The following is a 22204-nucleotide window of genomic DNA, read 5'->3' as shown; positions in this document are numbered from 1 at the left end:
AGCTATCATGATAAAATTTCAACATAAATTAAAACATATTCATATTCAGCAAAAGGACTGGACATCGTAAGTGGAATTGTGTCTGAAAATTTTATTAAAACTACCAACTGTTTAAAAGTTTCATTATATTCATACTTTTTTTTTTATTTCATCTGATTATTACAGAATGTCTGCTGATGCTTGGGATGTTCTACCCAATAGCTGACAAGGAGGCAGCGATCCAAACAAAAGCCAAGCTATTTGGTCAATGCATGAGGCTTGAGCTATCAAGTCAAGATCAGTCGCCCTAATGTAGGAAACACTAGTGTGTGTTCCATCTGTCCATATTAGAACCAGAAACATGTTATCAGAGATTTGGGGGCGATTATGTGAGGCTTTCTCGAGTCAAACATGACTACCTCCAGGAATTAACATCCCATCTAAAACATAGCTCCATTAGGGTTTTACATTATGGACAGGAAGCTCATGAGCAATCTCTAATTCAATGTCACTGTACTTTAAAGTTACTCTTTCAGTACGGTACAAAATTCCATCATGTATCACCTGATGTGACTGTTTCTCAATTTGTCTCCCATTATGATATGATATGCCTGACAACCAGTACATGGTCCTTCCCTAGTAATCATTGCTGGGGTACAGGAAAGTGGGAAACAAACTTCAGGTGAGAGTTTTATCACCTTCAAAGTGCCACATATCTGGGTAGCTTGGTACACGGTATGGGGAGGAAGGATGTGGCCATGTTACATTGTAGGACGGTCGTCACATTAAAGGTAACTGTTAACCTGACAGCGACATATTTGCAAATAATTACCATAAATTATGTACCAATGCAGGTCAACTATAGAACGATCTCACACACTTGTATCACACGGAAGGGGAGAACCAACATCCTGGCTGTGATAGGTCCTAAGTGAGGCACGGTGTCTAGTGGTAGGATGCCAGGCTCGTGACCGAAGGGCTTCGTGTTCGAGTCACGGCACGGCACTGTGTTGTATCTTTGAGCAAGATACTTTACTCCGCTTGTTCCAGTCTACTCAGCTGTAAATGAGTACGTGGTTGGGCAGTGCTAAAATTGTAGAATACTAGCTGTGAGCGCCGAAATGGCAGCACCGGCTGCATGCTCCCAAAGGAGTTGAGAAATATATTGGCTAGTTGCAAAGGCCCTTTAACCATGGATAATAATTTGTGAAGTGCTTTGAGATGACCTACGAACTAGTTTGTGATAAAGCGTTATATAGGAACCTCAAATTATTATTATTATAAGTAAGAATCTATTATCAGCAGTCTTACATACTGTAAGATCCAAAATCTACAACACACAATCAGTCCACACCACAACGTAAGACAAAAAACAGTCCAAGATTAAACACACAAAGTTAACTTTTAAGCAGTCTAAAACTAGACACTACAGATTTTATCTAAGGCATATAACAGTCTAAGATTTCACACACAACAAAGTCTGAGATATAAAACAATCCAATCAATAATTAGCCTAAAAGCATTTACAACCACACAAGACTGGACAAAATTAACTTTTTTTTAACTGGTAGACCTTGTTTTCCAATCCTTTTGACTATATAAGTATAACAATGTATATGAGTTTAAACCTATAACATTTTTAAGCACTGTCATAAACAGACATGCCAACAAATAAATCCTTTGTCAGACAACAGTCAGGGATGGACTTACATACCTACAGCCTAACAAACTCCATCATTACAGGGGGGCAGGTTACCCACAACATCAAAGTCTATGGTAAAGTTCAATATATCTTAAAAACAAATTAAAGTGGGAAGGGATGAGTCAAACATTAGGCAGGCCAGATGTAGTTCTTGCCAGTATTGTGGGGTTTGGCTTTAAACACACTGTAGTTGAATGCTATTTCAGTGACATACAGGAAATAACAAACGAATTCATTACTTAAACACCAGAGAACCAACAATCTAGGGATAAATAGTGTTAACGTCAGCAGACTCAGGGCTGGAGAAATGATACAGATTGTTCTCCTCTAAGAACTGTTATTATACATCTCCACCATCTGGTTTGGGAAGACTGGGCTAGAAATGTAAAGGGTAAAATATCTAATAATCTCTCATCTTATGATTTCGCACGATGATTCATACCTCTGGGGGGATCAGTAATGGAGTTGTCAGAGAGTCAATGATGAGGTTGTCATGGAACCAGCGGGGACATGGGTTGTCATGGGACCAGAGGGCATTGTCAAGGAGTGGGTTGTCTTTGATGGGACAAGTGAGGACATTGTTAGGGAGTCCAGGGATCCTAGTGCAGGTTGTCATGTGACCTGTGAGGGGCATTGTCAGGGAGTCAGGTGATCAGATTGGGGGTTGTCAGGTGATCAGTGAGGGGCATTGTCAGCGAGTGAGGGTTTCAGGGAATGAGTTGACCTGGTACCAGTAAGGGGCATCGGTGGAGTCGTGTGATACCTGTATGTCCATCAACACATTCAAAACACCTGTATGGTCCTCCTAACACCTGTATGTTCCTCAACAAACCTATGCATCCCTCAACACACCTGTATGGTCCTAACACCTGTATGTTCCTCAACAGACCTTTGTGGGGTTGTCATGAGACGTACTCAGAGAGTATGTTAAGGAAGTCAATAGATTAGATTGTCTTGGAACAATTCAGCACTTTCCATCAAAGTATGCCATGCTGTCAGGGGTCTCAGTGATTCCTGGTCATAAAGATATTCAAGGACTGGGATGGGTTAATTGTCAATGGGTTAATTATCTAAGGAGGAATACTTAAGGTGTTGTCAGGGTATTTAACAAAGTTTTGTATTTTCATTAGAGTTTGGCATGGTTCAGGAAAGGGGTTGTCAGGGAGTCGTGTGAACTTTTGGCACCCTTCCAAAGGTACATCCTGAGGACATGCTGAAGATTAACTTCCTTATGAACAGAGACAGCTATTACAGGCCCAGCTCTTCAACAAGCATTGTTTCACCTAAGTAGAGCTAGTACTAAAAACTCCTTGTAATGTACCCATCTCCTGTAATAGTATGGTCACTTAATCACCTTCATTTACTTTACTGAATGATGACCATACCTATATGTCTTCTTAACCATTCTCAACATATGATTACTTACTGTTTAAAGTGACACACTTTTTGCTCTAAGAACATCTTATCCCCCAAACTCGTCCACAAATATTCTGGTGAATTTCAAATCTTAAATGCTTAAATTTTTCAGCTCCCAGAAAAAACTGGAAGTTTATCTTTTATAAATATGTCTCCGGTGTGGTCTTGGGATATAAGCGAGCCGGATGGTGACCAATTAGACTTGCCAAGTGTATCATTTTTAAGAGATAAGTCTCTTCACACCCATTCTTGATTTCTGCAATAAGCTGAACTCCCTGTGAACATATTCATTTTTGCTCACTTTCAATTAATTCTTCTTGTAAATAATATATCAAACTGTTGCATCAATGCTTTTTTATTGTAAAATGATATAATTGGAAGTTTTAAAGATTTTTAAAGATTTTACGACATTTAATCTCCCCCATGAAAATTAGACAGGCTTGTAAATATAGGACCTTGACTTAGAGAATAAGGTACATGTAATAAAAGTCTATATAATACATAAACTTGACCACAAATATTTAAAAACTTAGCGGTCTCTAATTTTTATATTGACCTTGCATTAACTGATCGAAAAACAGTCTGGAAATGAAGAATTGTTTATCTGGACTGAAGTAATAGATTTGACAGAAATAATCTGAACTGCCTTAACAATCATTACTGACAAAATAGTTTTGACAAAAAACAATAGTTTGGACAGAAATTGGATGGTAAAAATAACCTGATTAACATTGTACAATCCTCTAGTCCCCAGAGACCTTATACTATCATATACTTTGTGATCGTAAAGAGCAAAGTAATATTTGATAGATATGAAAAAAAATCATAAAACTGGATCATGGTGCTACAAGGATGATAATGTTGACACCATTCCTGTTCCGTGTTGGACAGACATACATCATTCCCGTGTCAGTTTGGCGTCATACATCAGGTCAGGGCTGTTTGATAATAATAGCAGGTTGTCACTGTTAATTACAAGACAATTAAACTTGGGTAAATATGTTAATGGCTTAAATTACTGTTTAAATAACAGTACCTGAAAATGACTTTCTCTCTTTAATTAATTACCTACTCGTTAGGTAACGCTTCACCTATTTACACATCTGTTAACTAGGAGATCTATATTTCCGATATTACGCTTACCTTATGTAATGCTAGTGAACGCTTTAAAACTTTTATAATTGTAATTTATTGCAACCTTTTCAACATTGGAATGGGACGACGATATATACTTTAAATTTGCAGGGAGGGGTACTTTTCCCTCGTGACTGGGACATGTCACCGAAGACACAGTGGAGGGGCATCATAACTCATCAGATAAACTACACTGACAGCTGTCCCCTGGTGTTTGCCAACACAATTTTGTCTTCTAATTTAAGATAATTAGGATCATTTTAGACATTTCACAGATGCAGATTACACAATATGTACACACAAATTTATGGATATTATTTTGTTTGTCCTGATACAATCTATTCTGACCATTGCTCACACATATTTTTGTGTATTTTGTAAGTGTCAGCCAATACTAAGAGTTTAGGAGAGCTATAAATGGTGAGCAAGGTTCTTCATAAATAACATGTTTGGCAATGTCAAACTTTACACATATATACACATGCACTGGAACATTGGAAGAACTCCAAATTATCATTGTTTCTTTCACCGGCTTAAATGTTCCTGACATGTTCATTAAAGTACTATTTTACGTGGGATGATGATGATGAAGTAAGAGGTAATAATACGTCTATTTACAGGAACATGTTTTAGATTTTAATGTAAAGAATCATCCAGTATTTGACAAGGATAACAAAACCAGATAAATTTTAATATCTTGCTGTCCTGAAAATCCATCCTTATTTGTTTACTGGTTTCTTGTCATCCGTATAAGAGATTCCTTTCTCTCATTCCTGTGTGGATATATGGCCGAGCTGTCCAGGGTAAGAAAGGTCAGGAGTAGGAAATGTCTATCTTACACCCCATTTCTTGTGTGTGATGTCAGAGCGGAAAACAATGACATAATATCACAAATTCAGGAACATTCCGATGCAGCTAGCCTGGGTTTTTTACCCAAATAAAAAATCCCATAGGTGGAATTTCCCTATCCTACACCCCAAGAATGAAAACGTCTTTCATTTTTTACTAATAGATGAATATAATTAAATCTTGATTGTTTAAGAGATTACTACAATGTCTTCAATGACTGACAATTTTTCTGCTATCACCACATTCCTAAGTGCTTTTAACTCTATAAAGAAATTTCAGAATCATAGCAGCCTCCAGTTACGTGCGTAACTGTAATTGCATGTTGAAAAATCTTAAAAACACTGTTTACTTGTTTTTGTTTTTCTCCACATTATTTTTCTATAATTAATTCATTTTTTCTCCAGCCTTGGATGATATTACTGCACACTATTATAGCTATAAATGCCACAAAAAGCACCATTTGTTACCGAGAATGGCACGCCATCAGTCATAGCTTTATGTAGACGGAGACAGGATGATGGTAAATTTCACAGATGATGAACTGATTTTTTTAGTAAATCTGAAGTTTTCTCCACAGTGGTTCCATTAGTTTGCAGGTGTCAGCAACCATAGAACGATCTTTTTTTAAATGCCCAAGATTATACACGTTTTAAAGGACTTAATATGGATATCTTTAACTGACCTCATGTTAATTAGAATAGCCAGTACGGCAAACATCTGGGAAACAATTCTATTTGTGTATGTATGATTTCTGTAGGTTTTTTAATTTCCTGAATATGTAATCCGAAAGATGCCATTTCAGTACTGATACACTGTTGTGGGATTGTACAACGTTACAAGATGTGCAGTGCATGCGCAATGCGTGCACGATGTGCGAATAATTAAAATCTGGATGATTCTTGCTTGCGCACATTTGTGTGGACGATGGACAAATGTTGTGCGATGACAATCGTGGTTGGTATAAATTGAGAAATGGCTTAACAATATATACGGCTTCGTGTTTAAACATATAAACTTCATTTTTAAGTATATGCTGATCTTTCTATATTTTCTTAAATCTAGAAAAGGTGATTTTGGTGTTTTTTAAATGACCCAAATCGACATATAAAGTAACACATATGGACATGGTAACGTATCCAGGTAAACATAGCCACTTTGTACCTAAACCTTGACCGTAGTTTTCCTCACCCAGGGCGCTTACGTAACTGGCAAAAGTGTGAAAACCAGGTGAAGGGGAGCTATATAGACCAAAACAAATGCAAATAACAAATACTTAAAGCTGACAGTGAAAGTTAAAAAGCTTTCAATTGAGATTTAAAAAAAAAGGTTATGTTTTTCTGGTTAAGAGATCTTTCCCATCTCTTCCTTCTACCGTTTCTAAACGGTATAAAAAGGGTATAAAAAGTGCATCACCTGTCTAATCGGTTACCATTTGTTCACAAGGTGCCACTATTTTACTATTTATATAGAACACTTTCACTCACAATTTTTTTTACTAACGTTTTGTATCAGATCAGTTGCATAAAATTGAAATAGAACACATTAAAGATATCATTTATCTAAGAAAAGTGGACATAGTAGTAAAATACAATCAATTAAAATATATAATNCCCCCCCCCCCCCCCCACCAAAAAAAACCCAGCCCTAAAAGAAGCAAACATACGATGAACGCACGCTAATGCCAACCTTTTAGATATCCAAATAGTGATAACCTTCTGTGTAAAAATAAAACTAATTCCAATCATTTCCATGAGAACGGTTCAATTATCAAATTCCACATTGTTGACTATACACACCTGGGAGTGTCGCATTTTGCACCTGTTTGCTAGTAAAGCATCTACACGACGAAGACTAAGAGTTCATAATGAAGTTTTTGTGTGTTGGTGCAGTTCTATGCACGAGAAAGACCGTTGTTATATATGGGATTTATAGAAGTATGTTCAGAAATATACCTTTTATTTTAGATACACAATTTTCAAGAATGTGCCATAAGTAACAACCAGCTTGGCAGTGTTTCAAAGTACTCAGTTGAGTGTGTTTGATATTTGATATCGGTTGCCGATCAGGGTGCGCGGTGCATTGAATCGCAAGACGGTCAGTTGTAGAATGATAACCGATTTGACAGGTAATGCACTTTTTATACCCAGCGGGACCCATTCACGTTCCAAGAAAGGAAAAAACTAAAATGTCTGCACTAGAAACGATAGTCGGAAGTTATGGTGAGGATCTCAAAACAAGATTTTTTTTTTATTTTCTTTTAATCTCAATTGAAAGCTATTTAGCTTGCACTGTCAGCTTCAACATCCAGTTGTGTTTTCATAACGGTCATACAATATCACATATCAGCTCTCTTTGTCAGGGCACAGGCCAGGTAACACTTTGGTCAATCATCAAAATGTTATTTACCTGTTCTGTTACCTGGGATCTAAAGCCATTCTTGATAGTCTAACAGTCACTGTAATGCTGTGTAACATGCATTGTATAATTACACATAATCCTAATTAATTTGATGAGAAATTTATTTATGCAGTGTTCCTTATTCCATTAGAGGGTTCTAGATTTTCTTCTTTCCGTAATTATAACTATATATATACTATATCAACCAATTGTACCAAATTGCACAGTTGTACGCACCATGTGTGGACGATGTGTGGAAGGTGTGTGCACAATGTGTGCATGCTATTTTTGGTGAATTGTGCGATCCCACAACTGTAGTAACTATTTATGGAATAAATATTTGTGGAAAATTTTATTTTTTATAAGAGTCTTTGAGTTTTCCTTAATGTGAAAATTATTCTCTTGTGGGAATAAAGTGATAAACAGTTCTTAGCTTCGAAACAGGAGATTATGATTCCAAAAGGGTTTACTGTTTGTTAGAAATGAAGTATTTGACATCAGCGGCTTGTGCATGAATCTTCAGGTGGACGCTTGACTGTCCGAGTAAACACTTACCTAAGTAGTTCCTACTCCTTCCCATCTCTGTGATACTGATGTTACAGGCCCCTGCAGGGATCTGTGTGATCAAGTTGTATCCACTTGGAAGATGTGTTCGAGTAAATATTCCGGATATAACCTTGCACGAGGTGTTGTCTCCATCGCACACACCACACCCATCTCGCTCCAGTCCAGATCCGACCACACCATCACAACCCGCCTTCTGTAATACAACAAAGTTTGGGTAATTTTATAAAATAATCAACATTTACAGGGACAAGTAGATCAAAGAAAGGATCCATCTTAAATCTCAAGATCTGTCTAGTTGCCTTATTAGCAGTAGCTGAAGTTTGAGACAAACATGAACATTTATAAACAGATGTAGAAAAACAAAAAACATGACTTAAAATGAAAAGACAAAGACATTTGAGAACAAGAGATATAAAAATACCGATAGGCTATAGATAAAAAACAATAAGGTATATATGATTGATAAATACCGATAGGCTATAGATGGAAGACAATAAGGTATATATGATGGATAAATTCCGATAGGCTATAGATAAAAAACCAATAAGGTATATATGATGGATAAATACCGATAGGCTATAGATAAAAAAACAATAAGGTATATATGATTGATAAATACCGATAGGCTATAGATAAAAAACAATAAGGTATATATGATGGATAAATACTGATAGGCTATAGATAGAAAACAATAAGGTATATATGATGGATAAATACGGATAGGCTATAGATAGAAAACAATAAGGTAAATATGATGGATAAATACCGATAGGCTATAGATAAAAAAAACAATAAGGTATATATGATCGATAAATACTGATAGGCTATAGATAGAAAACAATAAGGTAAATATGATGGATAAATACTGATAGGCTATAGATAAAAAAACAATAAGGTATATATGATGGATAAATACCGATAGGCTATAGATAGAAAACAATAAGGAAAATATGATGGATAAATCCTGATAGGCTATAGATAAAAATCAATAAGGTATATATGATTGATAAATACCGATAGGCTATGGATAAAAAACAATAAGGAATATATGATGGATAAATACGGATAGGCTATAGATAGAAAACAATAAGGAAAATATGATGGATAAATGTCGATAGGCTATAGATAACAAACAATAAGGTATATATTATGGATAAATACCGCTAGGCTATAGATAGAAAACAATAAGGGAAATATGATGGATAAATCCCGATAGGCTATAGATAAAAAAACAACAAGGTATATATGATGGATAAATACTGATAGGCTATAGATAGAAAACAATAAGGTATATATGATGGAGAAAAAGATGAAAGATGGACAAGACGTACAGTACTAAAGGACAATTAAGATTACTGCATGCTTTGATAGAAAGAATGTAGAAGATAGTTTGTGCTTTACATCCAAGGCTATTAGTAGGTATGTTCATTTAAGGGAGAGCCAGGTTATGACGGTGGAGGATAATCCCAGTACCCTGGGGGTCAAACCACAGACTTGTGGCAAGTACCATAAAACCCCATGTAACTTGCGCACTTTTTTTTCAGAAATTTAATACCCAAAGTGGGGGGTGCGTAAAATACACAGGTATAGAAAATTTCAATTTTTTTTCAGGAAAAGATCGACGATTCTGGGAGATCGCCATCTTGGATTATTTCCCTTGGTACACGAAACTCTAAGACAAATGACGATCAACAAATTTATTTATGTGAAACATTAATAAAAGATACATATTGTGTTGTTATGTGAGTTTATGTAAAAAGTATTATTAAATAGGTACCCGTTAACAAAAAAAGTTTAGCCAAATTCCTATGCCAGAGAATCGCCGATGAAACTTACAACATTACGTTTCGACATCTCGGTGCGTTTCCCCATACTATTACGAAAATGTAGTTGTTCAATTTAAGCTCCGTTCCATGTAAGTTCTGTAAGGTTTTTTTCAAATCGCCTATGCGTATACGTATAGCATGGTTTTTTTCCGGCCCACTTTCATGTTGATCTCGCGTCTAACATTACGTAAACACGTGATTGATAATAACCTCGTGAATTATTTCAATATTTATTAAATGAAGCATCGTAAAAATAGTCTGCGTTAACTATTTTTTTCCTTGGAGTAGATTTGAAGAGGATGTATTGATTGTCCACACTTCTAGTATAAACATGTTTTTTATAATGCCTTATCAGTCAAATCAGTCTGTACTTATGACAATGCAGTAGGGCTTCGTAATTCACGCCACGTGTTGGCGAGTGAAAAAAACAACAACACGGTCCGTCGATCGCGACTGCAAATCATTTCAATAAGTAGAGCTATTGTTAACGGGTAATCACAGAGATAGTGTTAGCTAATTACTGCATTGTAATTTGTAAAAAATATCGCCAAACCCAGACTTAGATAATCTAATTCCGTGGCCAAACTGAACTGTGACATGACCTGGTTTGAAGTGACGTAACCCAAGCCGCCATGATGAGCCCTTCTCACTGATCGTAATTATGATCAATAAAAGGTATCTAATTATGTCTTTCACCAGGAGATATGCACCAGCGGTTACTAAACATCGAATTACTTATTAATTGATATGTTTTTGTAAGCAAGTAGATGTTTTATTAAAATATTGCTAAAATGAATTGATGTATGCCGATATGCGCACACGTGTGTGCCATGTGTGATCAGATAATTCAAAAAATAATTCGAAAACAAGCAACAAAATACACATTTTACGTAGTTTCTTCTTGGTTTTAAATATCATTTTACATCAATGAAAAAAAATATCATAGAAATATATTTATTTATTTTTTATTCAGAGATCAATTTTCGGAGCATGAACATCGGGTTTTTTTCCAGATTTTTTGGGTGCGCAAAATATTCGAGTAGAAGCTTTTTTCCCGATTTTCAGCCTCAAAAAGTACCTGCGCAAATTACACAGGTGCGCAAATTACATGGGTTTTTACGGTACCTAGTGACTGTCCCATATAGGCCTCGATCCTGTGACGCAGTGTTGGAAGGCTAGTGATCATAGACGGTCAGATGTCTTAATCACTTGGCCACCACTGCCCCAGACAGAAGTTAGACATTGAAAAGCAAACGCTTTCGGGACATAAGTTTGAGACAGCCCTTTACTGTGATGGCAGCTTTGAGACAGCCCTTTACTGTGATGGCTTTTCTGTTGCAGTGAAGGATCCCTGCTAGGAAGCCTATAGAATGTGATCTGACCTTTTGACCTGCTAGCAAATTTAAAATGCTGTTTATTTCTATCTCTTTTAAATTTCGTTTAAACGGTTTTCATATATCACGAATGTCTGCATCATTTTGCAGAATGATATTAATTCTTTATCAATATGGTATAACTTCAGTTGAATGCACAGTGCAGGTATTCAAATAGACCCCTACTGTTGTATGTAATAAAATAGTTTATAGTAAACGACTATTCATCATTTAACATGCAGTACATGTACACAGGTATGTTAATAAAAGGTATGTTTACCAGTATTATACAGGTATGTAATAAAAGTATGTGTAATGGTATTAATAGGTATATATACAGGTATATATAACCAGTAATACAGTCATAAAAGCAAATAGGTAATAGCCGCAGTACAAAATTTGTCAAATTTTCGAGGCCAATCCAACCCTTTCTCAGCACAGACGCATGATCAATAACATATCAGAGCATAAAAGACTGGGGTACAGTCCCCATGAAACAATAGTACATCACAAAATACATAACAAGAACATGACTTATTACTTATATCATATGTTTATGTTAATGCATATCCGTACGGCTGGCTCTATAACTATACCAGTTATACAGTTATATATATGTACCGTAAAAACCCATGTAATTTGTGCACTTTTTTTCCAGAAATTTAATACCCAAAGTGCGTGCGTAAAAAACACAGGTATAAGAAATTTCAAGCTTTTTTAAGGAAAAGATCGGCGATTCTGGTAGACCGCCATCGTGGATTATCTCCCTTGTTTTACGGAATTCTAAGACAAATGACGATCAACAAATTTATTTATGTCAAACATTAATAAAAGATACAGTTGATAAAAAAATGTGTTGTTACCGGAGTTTATGTGAAAAGTATTATTAAATAGGTAACTGTTAACAAAGAAAGTTTAGCCAAATTCCTATGTCAGAGAATCGCCGATCAACTTAATTGCGTTTCAACAACTCGGTGCGTTTTCCCCATAAGCTTACTATTACAACAAGAGGCCCATGGGCCTTAACGGTCACCTGAGTCCTACAGTATTTATTTTTGTTGTTGAAATATGTACCAATTTGAGTAAAAAATAGTTAAGTATAATGTTAACTTAACTTTGTCAGGACCATGAGCTGATCATTCCTAGACGGATTTTAAGTGAGATCGGCCTATTAGAACTTGTTTTTAAGTTTGAAATAGGTATTTACAAAATAGCGGCCATGGCGGCCAAATTGTATTTCTGATTGACCCAAAAAATAACAACACTTTGTCAGGACCATGATTCGATCATTCCTACAAAGTTTCAGTTCAATCGGCCTAGCAGAACTTGACTTTAGGTTTGAAATAGTTTTTCAAAATGGCGGCCATGGTGGCGATATTGGATTTCTGATTGACCTGAAAAATAACAACACTTTGTCAGGACTATGAGTCGATCATTCCTACCAACTCTCAGTTCAATCGGCCCGGCAGAACTAGACTTTAAGTTTGAAATAGTTTTTCAAAATGGCGGCCGTGGCGGCCATATTGGATTTCTGATTGACCTGAAAAATAACAACACTTTGTCAGGACCATGAGGCGACCATTCCTACCAACTTTCAGTTCAATCGGCCCAGCAGAACTTGACTTTAAGTTTGAAATGTAAAATGTTAACGGACGACGGACGACGGACGACGACGGACGAAAACGGATAGCAATAGGTCACTTGAGCTAAAGCTCAGGTGACCTAAAAATGTAGTTGTTCAATTTAAGCTCCATTCCATGTAAGTTCTGTTAGGTGTTTTTTTCAAATCCCGGCTCACTTTCATGTTGATCTCGCGTCTAACATTACGTAAACACGTGATCAATAACAACCTCGTGAATTATTTCAATATTTATTAAATGAAACATCGTAAAAATAGTCTGATTTGAATTTTTCCCAATTGGAGTAGATTTGAATAGGATGTATTGATTGTCCACGCTTCTAGTATAAACATATTTTTTTATAATCCCATATCGGTCAAATCAGTCTGTAGTTATGACAATGCAGGGCTTCGTAATTCACGCCACGTTTTGGTGAATGAAAAAAAAAAAAAACATGGTCCATCGTTCGCAACTGCAAATCATTTCAATTAGTAGTGCTATTGTTAACGGGTAATCACAGATATAGTGTTAGCTAATTACTGCATTGTAATTTGTATAGACTGTAATGTTGAGAAGTGTCAATAATTTACGCTGAAGCATGCGATCCTACCTGGCCTTTTGTCCGGGACCAGACGATGTGGGTGAAGTTATGCCCTCCGGTTAACTTACCTATAAATGTCACCAAACCAGCAGTCATGACCACAGATGACCGATTTTAATAACTTTACAGTAGGTAAAAATTGTGTGGCCAAAACATATCGCCAAACTGAACTGTGACATGACCTGGTTTGAAGTGACGATACCCAAGCCGCCATGATGAGCCCTTTTCACTGATCGTAATTATGATCAATAAAAGGTATCTAATTATGTCTTTCACCAGGAGATATGCACCAGCGGTTACTAAACATCGAATTACTAATTAATTGATATGTTTTTGTAAGCAAGTAAATGTTTTATGTAAAATATTGCTAAAATGAATTGATGTATGCCGATATGCACACACGTATGTGTCATGTGTGATCAGATATTTCAAAGGAAACAAACAACAAAATACACATTTTACGCAGTTTCTTCTTAGTTTTAACATCATTGTACCTGTAAACAATACTTATGAACATACTTATAATAAACGAATTACAAAAATCCTAAGAATCCCAAGCGGTTTGTCATTCATTTTCTGGGATCGATTTTCGGAACTTGAAAAAAATAAATTACACAGGTGCGCAAATTACATGGGTTTTTACGGTATACGAATAGATATTTATATAGGTAAGTCTATAAACAGGTGACATAAGGTAAATATGTATGTAAACTACTATAATATAGGTATTTGTACATGTAAGTATATATACAGATATGTATGCAGGTATGTTCAAATGTGTTCAGGTACATAGATCTATATACAGGTATATATAACGTATATTTGCATGTTAATTCTCACCAATTGATACAAACTTGAATTTGCACAAATCATTACACAAAACACATCAAACACTTTACAGAAAAATATTTCAGAAACAAAAAAGGAGCTTAAACACAATATTATCTAACAATAACATAACTGAAGTTTGCACAACTCAACCCGTCTGATCCTACTTGTTATTTACTTATCTCCACTCCGAGTGCTGCCTATAACAATTGAACAATGATGTCAATTCTATATCTCACCTGTACAAACATAGCACCTGTATTTTACACAGGAAGATTTCTCCTCGTCCTTGTCTATGATAAGAGAGATATTTCTCCTTACAATATTATTGTTTCTCACCTGTTTGATAAATGTACATATTTTAAAGAGCAAAAACTTGGATGACATATATTGTTATAGAATAGTACAGGTACATTTATTTGCGCACTGAATCTCGGTATATAATTAAACAAATAGTATAACAATAGATTTTTCATACCACACATAAATAAACATAAAAGAGATCCCAGAGGGATCTTGGCACCCACCATCATAAGATCTTCATTAGTTCTTTGTAAGTTTTAAAATATTATCCCTACCTTTCTCTTGTCTATTTGACTTGAAGCTCAAAATATGGGAACAGGCAGAACTTACTTATACCATTTTGATAACGATCTGTCCAATAGTGATAATAACCAGTGACTGTCATAATCAAAGATGGCTGTCTGGTGGCTACTCTCTTTATTCTATCCGTCTCAAAGTGAATCCTGCAATACTATAAAGACATTTTACCAACAAAAGATGACAAGAATAGTTGAATCTCAGGTCAGGGAGAGCAGTATCCCAGGTCAGGGAAAATAGTATCCAAGGTCAGGGAGAATAGAATCCAAGGTCAGGGAGAATAGTATCCCAGGTCAGGGAGAATAGAATCCAAGGTCAGGGAGAATAGTATCCCAGGTCAGGGAGAACAGTATCACAGGTCAGGGAGAATAGTATCCTAGGTCAGGGAGAATAGTATCCCAGGTCACTGAGAATAGAATCCAAAGTCAGGGAGAATAGTATCCCAGGTCACTGAGAATAGAATCCAAGGTCAGGGAGAATAGTATCCCAGGNATCCAAGGTCAGGGAGAACAGTATCCCAGGTCAGGGAGAACAGTATCCCAGGTCACTGAGAATAGAATCCAAGGTCAGGGAGAATAGTATCCCAGGTCACTGAGAATAGAATCCAAGGTCAGGGAGAATAGTATCCCAGGTCACTGAGAATAGAATCCAAGGTCAGGGAGAATAGTATCCCAGGTCACTGAGAATAGAATCCAAGGTCAGGGAGAATAGTATCCCAGGTCACTGAGAATAGAATCCAAGGTCAGGGAGAATAGTATCCCAGGTCACTGAGAATAGAATCCAAGGTCAGGGAGAATAGTATCCCAGGTCACTGAAAATAGAATCCAAGGTCAGGGAGAATAGTATCCCAGGTCAGGAAGAACAGTATCCCAGGTCAGAGAGAATAGTATCCAAGGTCAGGGAGAGCAGTATCCCAGGTCACTGAGAATAGAATCCAAGGTCAGGGAGAATAGTATCCCAGGTCAGGGAGAACAGTATCCCAGGTCATAGAGAATAGTATCACAGGTCAGGGAGAATAGTATCCCAGGTCAGGGAGAACAGTATCCCAGGTCAGGGAGAATAGAATCCAAAGTCAGTGAGAATAGTATCCCAGGTCAGGGTGAACAGTATCCCAGGTCATAGAGAATAGGATCACAGGTCAGGGAGAATAGCATCCCAGGTCAGGGAGAACAGTATCCCAGCTCAGGGAGAACAGTATCCCAGCTCAGGGAGAACAGTATCCCAGGGCAGGGAGAATAGTATCCTAGGTCAGGAAGAACAGTATCCCAGGTCAGGGAGACCAGTATCCAAGGTCAGAGAGAACAGTATCCAAGGCCAGGGAGAGCAGTATCCCAGGTCACTGAGACTAGAATCCAAGGTCAGGGAGAATAGAATCCAAAGTCAGGGAGAATAGTATCCCAGGTCAGGGATAATAGTATCCTAGGTCAGGGAGAATAGTATCCTAGGTCAGGGAGAATAGTATCCTAGGTCAGGTGAATAGTATCCCAGGTCAGGGAGAACAGTATCCCAGGTCACTGAGAATAAAATCCAAGGTCAGGGAGAATAGTATCCCAGGTCAGGGAGAACAGGATCCCAGGTCAGGGAGAATAGAATCCAAAGTCAGGGAGAATAGTATCCCAGGTCAGGGATAATAGTATCCTAGGTCAGGGAGAATAGTATCCAAGGTCAGGGAGAATAGTATCCCAGGTCACTGAGAATAGAATCCAAGGTCAGGGAGAACAGTATCCCAGGTCAGTGAGAACAGTATCCCTGGTCAGGGAGAATAGTATCCTAGGTCAGGGAGAATAGTATCCTAGGTCAGGTGAATAGTATCCCAGGTCACGGAGAACAGTATCCCAGGTCAGGGAGAATAGTATCTTAGGTCAGGGAGAACAGTATCCCAGGTCACTGAGAATAAAATCCAAGGACAGGTAGAATAGTATCCCAGGTCAGGGAGAACAGGATCCCAGGTCAGGGAGAATAGAATCCAAAGTCAGGGAGAATAGTATCCCAGGTCACTGGGAATAGAATCCAAGGTCAGGGAGAATAGTATCTTAGGTCAGGGAGAATAGTATCCTAGGTCAGGGAGAATAGAATCCCAGGTCAGGGAGAACAGTATCCCAGCTCAGGGAGAACAGTATCCCAGGTCAGGGATAATAGTATCCCAGGTCAGGGAGAATAGTATCCTAGGTCAGAGAGAACAGTATCCCAGGTCACTGAGGACAGTATCCCAGGTCAGGGAGAATAGTATCTTAGGTCAGGGAGAACAGTATCCCAGGTCACTGAGAATAAAATCCAAGGTCAGGGAGAATAGTATACCAGGTCAGGGAGAACAGTATCCCAGGTCATAGAGAATAGTATCACAGGTCAGGGAGAATAGTATCCCAGGTCAGGAAGAACAGTATCCCAGGTCAGGGAGAATAGAATCCGAAGTCAGGGAGAATAGTATCCCAGGTCACTGGGAATAGAATCCAAGGTCAGGGAGAATAGTATCTTAGGTCAGGGAGAACAGTATCCCAGGTCACTGAGAATAAAATCCAAGGACAGGTAGAATAGTATCCCAGGTCAGGGAGAACAGTATCACAGGTCAGGGAGAACAGTATCCCAGGTCAGGGAGAACAGTATCCAAGGTCAGAGAGAATAGTATCCTAGGTCAGGGGTAGTATATTAAATATGATAAATATATCTTCTGTCGTTGAAGAATGGGTAGAGGGTACTGGAGAGACATGCATAGCCCAAGACAAGATTAAACAATACTATATGGATACAATCTAGACAGTGTTGGAAAAATCACTAAACACTTGTTATAATCATTTATTTTTTTCACAATGAAACCAGCTCAATAAACTAGCAACAGTGTTTAAGTCTGACCCAACAGCTACTGAATGTGTTACATTACATGGCTGTGCAATGCCCACCCCGCCTACTGCAAAACAAAACCATGGTATTTCATTATTGAAACCTATAAGACCCTAAGATCTTGTTCTTTATAAAATTCATGAAAAAAAAAAATTGAGCTCAAAGAGATTAACATTATCACAGTACGGGCGGTACCAATAATTCATGTTTGAGACGTGATAAAAATATCTCTTTTTTTTTTTTATTACACAGAGGAATTCATTATCAAATACATACAACTGTAAGTGAAATCACGCCTATCAATTTTCATGTTGGTTATATCTAGTCTATTTTGACGAAGAGGGAAAGTTGCATGCCACAGTTTGTAAAATTGGTGTCTTTTGTAGAGGAAGAAATTAAACGGAGCCCCAATAGATTTGACAGTAACACACATACCACCCTAGACTCAAGTATCACTTTAATTAAGACTTGCAGCTTTAATTAAGTGGAAATGTCTTCACATAATCTTTTATAATTACACGAACCCTGTTGACGACGTCCATTGTGCAGATGTACGTCAAAGGGTGTCGAGGTACGTGGATAGTCCTGGAAGTAAGGCGATACTGTATTTACCTGGCGTTTATGTACACCCCCCTTGTAATCTGCCGACCTGAGCCTCACATATAGCCGACACTGTCTCTTACACTCTGACAAGATCATCATGATATTTCAAATCCTGTATGTTTGTTCGTACAGGTTGTAGCAGTAATGTCTACCTTAAAACATCAACCCCTCTGATCTTGGCAATGGGTGTTTTTTCGAATCACTTGCTAAATTTGACAGTTATCTATTGACTGTCTACAAAAAACACAGTTATGAAACTTATCTCTTGTCACTCACGCCTGCTGATCAAATGAGCTGGCCGATCAATACGATGTCTCCTGTACACAAACTAGTGTGTTCATGACGAGATGAAAAATGATTAAATAACACTTAATCAGGACCTAAAATTAAGAACGGGCCAAATGTAAGGATATTTTTCATCACAAGAACCACTAGAAGAGCTATTTACATACATTATTTGGAGCCTGTAGTTGCCAGGACTCTATGAGAGATGCCCATAAAAGAGATGTACATTAACTGACTCAGATAAACGGTCAATACAAGCCAACGTTCCCGTCCAATAGTACCCGTGAGGGACTTATAAACATTTGTTCAGTCTTCAGGAGTTTTGGCTTAGTTTCAGATTTACATCCATAATAGTTTAAAGCTGAACGTAATAAAACATGATTATTAATTTTTTTTGTAGAAATCCTAACAAGATATGAGGTAGATAACCTCAGTCTGATAATTACACCATCACATTTATACAAACAGCTAGTTCTACCTATAGACCCACAGTGACTATCTGTATACTGACAAACAGGAACAAACACTCCCTTACATAGTCACAATGACCCATAATAAAACATTGACAAACACCTCCCTTACACTTTGATGAGGAGAAGCATCACAACAGAATCATATTGCCCAACTGTAGACTATTGACACATCCCAAGATCTATCATCGGCAATCATATTGAGGCGCATTATCAGTAACAAGTATGTGTATAGACAATCAGGCTCATTACAAGGGGCATTAATTGAGTCATATTGTCATGCAGTAGAGTATTCACACACACCCTCCATACACTGACAAGAGAAGGGGCAACTAACAAGTGTCACCTTGCCCCACATAGTATGTTATATAGACAATCAGGCTCATTACAAGGGGCATTAATTGAGTCATATTGTCATGCAGTAGAGCATTCATACACTGACAAGAGAAGGGGCATCTAACACCAGTATCACATTGCTCCAAATAGTATGTTACAGACAATCACCCTTATAAGGAGGGCAGTAACTAAGTCATACTGTTATGCAGTAGAGTATTGACACACTTCCTCTATACATCGACAAGAGGGAAAGAGATCATAACTGAGTCACATACATGGTCCAACAGTACACTATCTGACAACCAAACACAAGAGGAAGGGCATCAACTGACATTGTCACATCATTCCAACTAATCCTGAAACATTCACAAATGTGATATATATTGAGTATAAACAAACACATTAACATGTTATCACAACATTTAGAGTGGAGGTTACTGGCAACTTATCAGACTTTATGTGAGGTTTCCAGCACCTGTGTTCTACAGGAAGTAAAGTCAACACAGGTAGCAGGGCTTTATTGGTTTCAATTAGATCTTTATCTCTAGGATTCTTAATCCCTCAGTTCGGCCACCTGTCTACAATCCGGCCAGCTTTGGACAATGGTCAAGGGTAACATCTGATTTAACTTCATAATTCTGAACTGATGTGTATTCTCTCTAGCTTAACTCCTTACCAGCTAAGTACACTTCAGAGGTAGAGGATCATAACTTGAATCTCCCTTCTCAATTACCTGTTTTAGTAGTTGATCCGATTTCCTATCCTACACAAAGTAGTATATTCTGACCTGCAAGGACTACAAGGACTACACAAATTTGCTGTTATTTCTTATTTACTCAAATCAGAGGTTAAATATCTTGAGTAGGGATTACACAGCAAAGAAAGAAATTTGTTAGGTGTTGTTTGTTTGCAATCCCACTTAACAAGTTTTTTAACTCCCAGCTGAACATGTGTTCCCAATGCGAACTATTCCAACCCTAATAGGTACTGGTAGAACTTTTTCAAACTTAGATTACTAGTAATTTGTTTCGTCTGAGGCACGTACTTGTAGATGTTTAATCTCATCAAGTCATCAATGGCAAACTCAACGGGGTTATCAGGTGTGTACAACCACTCGCGAAATTTAAAACATTCAAGAAATTTAATAGAGTTTTTACATAACTTGGGAAATACATCTACTTGGAATTGCACTTGTATTGCAATTTTCACTTTTTTTTAAATTATGTATAGCTGATATGAATTGAGATTAAGACTTATTTCAATGATTATGATATTAACTCTGTCAATAGAGCAATTTTGTTTAAACTTACCTATATGCCAAAATATAACACTAGACATGTGAAGAACTAGGAATAATGTGTCAATGATAAAATATATATTCAAATATGCTCTCTGTAAAAAGAGTTTAAATGAAATGACACCTATACATTTCAGTGGGAATCTTATTCAGAAGACAGATGAATAGTTTTGGGATCAAACATTTTAAAATTAATTCATCAGTCAGAAAGAGATTTCGGTCAAGGATCAGGTCCAATACTGGTGTTCTGTGTTACTGAAAATGAAGGTTAAAAAAATGTATCTCCTCAAAATGTGGATATTAGATAAAAACACAAAGGCATTATTACTTCTTTATAAGATATTGCTTATTTATATTATAAAATATGCCCTTATTTTTCTAGAAATGATATATTTTATTGTTTCTGCCTTTCTCAACCACAATTTATTAACAACATGAAAACTGCTAATAGCAGATACGAGTAACCAGCATATATTTGAGACAGGTTGTAAAGTTGAATTTTAGAAGTTCTTTTTGTTCTGGACTCCTCAGTTCACCTGGTTTTGTTTCTTTGCATTTTGATGTTTTCAGTCCCACTGTTGTTCTGGTGTTTCAAGGCTGTTTTTGAAATAATTTATTTTACACCTTCGATATACATACCACATTTATTCTGCAGTAATTAGCCAGGGGACCCAAAACCCTTTCACCCCTAGGTAACTTTGGTAGACTCTACCATACATTGATCTAGATGAGTCCATTATGGTCTACAGTGGTGAAAGGGTTAATCAAGTGGGCTTATTATAGGACAATAAATAAGCATTGGCTGACATTTTTGCTGAACTGATCCATATCTAGGTGGGCTTATTACCAGGCATGGCCTTACTATCAGATAAATATGGTACTACGTGTACACAGTTATTGCTGAACTGATCTATATCTAGGTGGGCTTATTACCAGGCAAGGGCTTACTATCAGATAAATATGGTACTGCGTGTACACAGTTATTGCTGAACTGATCTATATCTAGGTGGGCTTATTACCAGGCATGGCCTTACTATCAGATAAATATGGTACTACATGTACACAGTTATTGCTGAACTGATCTATATCTAGGTGGGCTTATTACCAGGCATGGGCTTACTATCAGATAAATATGGTACTACATGTACACAGTTATTGCTGAACTGATCTATATCTAGGTGGGCTTATTACCAGGCAAGGGCTTACTATCAGATAAATATGGTACTACATGTACACAGTTATTGCTGAACTGATCTATATCTAGGTGGGCTTATTACCAGGCATGGCCTTACTATCAGATAAATATGGTACTACATGTACACAGTTATTGCTGAACTGATCTATATCTAGGTGGGCTTATTACCAGGCATGGGCTTACTATCAGATAAATATGGTACTACATGTACACAGTTATTGCTGAACTGATCTATATCTAGGTGGGCTTATTACCAGGCATGGGCTTACTATCAGATAAATATGGTACT

General features: G+C 37.2%; 1 protein-coding gene across 1 annotated transcript in view; it reads right to left on the bottom strand.

Annotated features, from left to right (window-relative positions):
* Positions 1–22204, bottom strand: part of LOC110456360 (thrombospondin type-1 domain-containing protein 4-like) — a 180382-nt gene that overhangs the window by 71039 nt on the left and 87139 nt on the right. Inside the window, exon 7 of the mRNA XM_021507044.1 lies at positions 8033–8237. Within this exon, the coding sequence (XP_021362719.1) occupies positions 8033–8237 (205 nt within the window). The remainder of the gene's footprint in view (positions 1–8032; positions 8238–22204) is intronic.

Source organism: Mizuhopecten yessoensis, unplaced genomic scaffold (assembly GCF_002113885.1).
Source record: "Mizuhopecten yessoensis strain PY_sf001 unplaced genomic scaffold, ASM211388v2 scaffold8713, whole genome shotgun sequence".
Taxonomy (NCBI): domain Eukaryota; kingdom Metazoa; phylum Mollusca; class Bivalvia; order Pectinida; family Pectinidae; genus Mizuhopecten; species Mizuhopecten yessoensis.
This window is presented reverse-complemented; position numbering and strand designations above follow the sequence as displayed.